Here is a 5,380-nt window from a genome sequence, read left to right as displayed (position 1 = left end):
GTTGGTGTTAAACTCATTTTCTGTAGAACTGTTGAGACTTTTCAGCACACGGATGTCATCACTCAACACTATTTTAAAAGTTCAGTGTCCAACATTTCTATTGCAGAAATGGATAATAAAGAATAATAAACTTTATGTAGCAAAATTAGTTTTACAAAGTGCTTTACAGAGTAAAAACAGCAGGAATCAAACATTAAGAACCATCAATAACAGCATATAGAAATAAACACTCATATTTGTTTTTTATCTTGTTTTGATCCACTAGAAGAGCAGCGTTCGAGGACTTCGGGGCGTTTCAGACTTTTGTCCCGATGTATGTAATTCCAACCCTGTCTGCAGAAATATTCAGATACCCCAAGCAGAAATATCACATTAGGCTCGCTGACGAGGATCCAGGCCTGTGCAGAATTGATCAGCAGCACCACAATGTATACTGGTTAGAGTTCTGCCTGACTTATAAAAAAAGATAAAATATAATATTATCAATATTTGAACTCTAGATTGTCGCTGAATGAAGGTTTAAACACATCTTGTATGATTGATAATAGTTTATTTATAATGATCGGGTCTAAAAACTACAGAGCCCAGTACATCCTCTGAAAGACGGAGCGGAGTGGAGGAAGTAAAGATAATTAACCTCCCCTTCTGGAAACGCCAACTGAAACTTCAAATAATCTTCATCTTCTTACGTCTGTCATACGTGATTCTGGTCTTGATGTTGGAAAGGTCCTCAGCTGCATTAAAACTAAAGTAATTAGCCTGTTTTTGAAAATATAAGGAGTAGAAAATACAGATATTTGAGTATAAATGTTGGAAAAACAAAGTACAGATACCTGAAAACTACTTAAGTACAGAAACAGTATTTGTACTTTCTTACTTTAAACCTCTGACTAAATGTTACACACTGGACCATTAAGTATGATGTTAGTGATGGAAATAATTAAAAAATATTGCACTTTTTTGTAGAATTTGAGTGTTAAGGTGGCCCTCTGATGAGATTTCAATACCAGCAGCAGCCCCAAACCGATAAAAGTTGCCTCAGACCCTCGATTCAGGCAAGAAAAACTCCCCAAAAACTGCGAAAACTGGAAGAAAAAGAAGAAAAATATGATTTATTCTCCTTTGGAACTTAAAAAACCTCTTTAAACCTTTAAAGTCGGTTTATTATCACAATACAAACATAAAAAAAGAGTTTTGTGATCACAGCCTCGTGTTTCTGTGGCTGCAATGCAACCAAACAGCCACTAGAGGTCAGAGTCTGACTGACAATGAAACAAACACACAAAGAAGCATCAGAGCCATTAAAACTGATCTGAAATCAGCACTAATAATAATAGAAAAGTGTCAAATCATTAATTTCTCAACTGTAAAACATTTTAAATGATATATGAAGATTTTATTTTCCAGGAGTTTTCTACTTATTCATGTATTTATCACCAATTCTTCAAACTTAAAGCCTTTTATTTCTTTTAACTTTATGATTAACAGCAGTACTTTCCTCAGTCACTAGTTGTGTAACTAATTACTAATACATAATATTACAGTTACTCCCGAAAAATAATTAGTTACGTTACTTGTGTTGGAAGAACAAGGATTTTCATTTTTTACATTTTTAATTCTTGTCTGTTGTCAAAGTGTTTCAGTAACTCTGTGTTTGTGTTTTTTTTAGTAAAGTCAATCAATGAATTCACGTTGCACACAGTACAAACAGTTCCTCTGCCTCCAGTCTTTATGCCAAGCTAAGCCAACCAGCTGCTGGCTGACGTAGTTTGAATATAATAATCAGAGTTTTATTATATGCGTATAATAATCACTATTATTGATTATTATTATTAATAATCAATTTTTGTTACCTTAGAATGTTTTTATCTACAGAGGGGGTGGGTCCTCTTCTGGCGGAGTCCGCCATCCTGAATCCTACATACTGGCCCTTTAAACCCCCCAAAAATGTTGAAGTATTCCTTTAATTAAACAGACAGATTGCCTCACCCTGTAGACAGTTGCATCATTGCTTCAGTGTGTGTGTGTGTGTGTGTGTGTGTGTGTGTGTGTGTGTGTGTGTGTGTGTGTGTGTGTGTGTGTGTGTGATAACCATCTTCATATCTAACCCCTCCAAGATGATCATAAAACGAGTCACTGTCTTTCTTCTAGATAATCAAACACATTCACAGGAAGTCAGAGGTGTAAAACAAAGTAAAAGAGAGCCAATCATTAACCAGAGCTCAGTGTGTGTGTGTGTGTGTGTCACCTCAAAGGTTTGTTTGTTCATATCTGAGTAATATTCAGATAACAATACCACATTTTAAAACAGTGTACAAGTGTTTTACGGGGGAACCGGTCCCAGTATCTAGCAGTGTAACTAATTACTAATAACTTTTACTATTACATTTATTATAGTTACCTCCCAAAAAATAATTAGTTACATTACTTTAGTTGTCTCTACTGATTTGAAATCCAACATTTAGTCACATCGGTGGATTTATTTTCATAATCAAAGAGGAAACTAGTTTGGAAGAACATTCACATTATTTTTATTTTAACAAACAAAACTGGATTTTAATCGTCGTAATTTTGTGGGAGAAAGAAAACAATTTCATATTTTGTGGGAAAAGTAATATAATTAGTAGTATAATTAGATTACGGTTGGGAGGTAATAATAAGTAAAGAAATAATATTACTTTTGAAAAGAGTTATTTAATAATTTCTTTGAGTAATAAGCCCAACAGAAGAGACGTAGTTTCTAGTTCATGCCTGATTAAATCCTACAGACTGGTCCTTCAAATCAATAAAAATTATTTAAAGATTCACTGAGAGGTTGTTGTTTTTAATAAAAGTAAGAAATTAACGTTCCCACATGTGAAATGTCCCAAATTCACATTTACCTTCATATGAAAATCATTTCACATATAGACTGTAAAACCTATAAAGCATATTTTAATAAACTTAATCCTCCCATTAATTAAACCCAACTCAAACATTAATTGCATGAAGTAACTCAGTTGTTTTAAATGAACTTAAATGAGTTCAGTGTTTTAAATACAGGAGATTTAATTACAGTTTGTTCCACTGACTCATTATAAAATGTAAACTGTCCTATAAAGCTTCTGATTTTTCATCTTTTCATAATCTTTCATGTCCAAAGAGTGAAGATTTAATGTGAGTCACATATAAAACAACAAGGCTATTGCATAACAGCTTCATTACAGCAGCGTGCTGAGGAGAGGTGTCAAACTGCTGGACGCTGCGATCGTGAAGGTCAAGGTCGAGCTGCACCACCACGCCGCTCTGGGCCCACTCAGCAGCCCTGGTCCACGTACATCAATTCAGGAGGTTCCTCTCTGCCCTCTCGTACCTCGCCATGAGGCCTTCAGCCATCGACGGAGACTCTTCATAGGTGGAACCAATGAGAAGAGGAGCTGGGGAGCTTTATTTAAGAAATTCAGGGAAGCTCCTGTGAGCAGAGGGAGTGCAAAGCGAGCTTGTTCCAGACTCTGATGACTCTTTGTGTTGTAGAGAAACTGAGAACAAGCGTCCTCCCTCTTCCTCTACACAGGGATCAAGCTCAGGAGCCACAACCTGGTCAGTGAGATGTAGGTTCTTCCTCAGAGGAGTCAGGTTGGTCTCTGGTCTGAGCGTAAAGATTCAGCCGACTGGGCAAACTCCGAACAAATATGTTTGTCCCCAGCAGGAACAGGAGGTCGGCGGTTCCTCGTCCAACTCACCAAACAACTCCTGGCAGCTCTGGTTGAGGCGATCCATCAGAGGAGACGTACACCATGTGCTTCCTCCCCTTCTGGCCTCAGGGTCAGGGGTTAGTGAGAAAGACCTCATCACGGCCAGAGAGAACTGTCCCAGGGCTCATTGCTTCTCTTTCTCTCTCTTTACTATGTTTTTTAGGGAACAACATATTAAAACAGCTGAAACAGGAGCATTCATTGGCTCACTGGTGTCCCTTATGGAAACTCAGTGGGGTCGTAGTCTCAAACCAGTGTCTGTCAGCCATAACAGTTTGGGGGAATCAACAAGATAATGCCTTAAAATAACAGTAATAGTTATATGTAAGTGTAACCCCAGAAACCTGTAGAGACTTATTATTATATAAAATAATCCCATTTTGGAGGCCTTAGCATGCTCCCCAGAATCAGCCCCGAAGACACGTATGACCAACATGTATGAAAATTGGTATTCACGTGTATTATGACCAGACAAGCAGAAAAGCCTCTTGGACCAATACCCGAAACCCAACAGGAAGTCGGCCATTTAGAATTTAGTTGTAATTTTCCGCAATATTTTAACAAACTCCTCCTAGGGACTTTGGATCATCGCTGCTTGCAGCTTTAATTTTCTGTTCTATTTTTATTTTATCTGTTGTGTTCTGTTGTATCTGGAGTGGCTGTAACAAGTGAATTTGCCCGGTTTGGGATCAATAAAGACTTATTATTTCAATATGTATACAAGGGTTCTTAAGAAGTTCCAGTGGGTCTACAGGAAATTAAATTTCTGGTTTTACACAAACTTCCTGCAGTTATTGTTATTATTGAATATAATATGAAATATGTAGTCAGTTTACTCACTGATATTAAAGGGCTCCCTTGAGGATAAAGGTTGGGAAACACTGATATACAGTAAAGGTTGTCTTTAAAACAATATATATATACACTTCCTACTCTTTTTAGAACATTTAGGATTTAATTTGTGTTATTTTTGTGGATAAATTCATTGAGTTTGTGTCATTTGAAAGTTATTTTGTATTATTCTTAATCTTCCTTCTCAAAATAAACATAAACAAACAAATAAAAGTGTTTTGCTTGTTTACTTTTGGACATTTTTTGTTTAGCTGTTCAGCTGTTGTTACCACAGACAGAGGCAGAGACAGACAGACAGACAGTGACAGAGGATATAAAAGTAAACGGGGCTGACACACTGTTGTAGTGTGAGGAGAGGGACTCACACACACTCATTCACACACACACACACACACACACTCACACACACTCTGCTCCACGCGTGCAGCCTGGAAAGCGACCAAACTGCAGACTTCAACTCAAACAGCTTCTTATTTCTCAGTTTTTTGCTCTTAGTGAACCACTTTCAGTCCAGATTACATGAAGTTAATCTGAACTGTTCCCAGAGACCAAAGAACCTCAAACACAACGTGATCCGGATCCAAAGCTGCAACTTTGTTTGTGTTTTTATTATTTCGGAGTTTCTGTTTTGTTTTTTTACTGGAGAAACTTTTTTTAAGCCATTAAACCGGGGAGGACATGCCGGGGTTTGTGGCTCTGGTGGCCGTGTTTGCAGTCCTCTCGGCCGGGTTAAGGAGCTCCGTGGCCGCGGTGGAGATGCAGAGCTCCGTGGCCGTGGAGGAGAGGACAGCGGC

General features: G+C 37.7%; 1 protein-coding gene across 2 annotated transcripts in view; it reads left to right on the top strand.

Moving 5' to 3' along the window:
• Positions 1-4,946: 4,946 nt before the first annotated feature.
• LOC127359204 (leucine-rich repeat-containing G-protein coupled receptor 5-like) overlaps positions 4,947-5,380 on the top strand; it is a 40,630-nt gene continuing 40,196 nt past the window's right edge. For both annotated transcript variants that reach the window (XM_051393071.1, XM_051393070.1), the window contains exon 1: positions 4,947-5,380. This exon is cut by the window's right edge and continues 162 nt beyond it. In XM_051393071.1, the coding sequence (XP_051249031.1) occupies positions 5,265-5,380 (116 nt within the window). In that variant the 5' untranslated portion in view covers positions 4,947-5,264.

Source organism: Dicentrarchus labrax, unplaced genomic scaffold, assembly GCF_905237075.1.
Source record: "Dicentrarchus labrax unplaced genomic scaffold, dlabrax2021, whole genome shotgun sequence".
NCBI lineage: Eukaryota > Metazoa > Chordata > Actinopteri > Moronidae > Dicentrarchus > Dicentrarchus labrax.
Note: the sequence above shows the minus strand (reverse complement) of the source record. Positions and strands in the feature narration are given on the sequence as shown.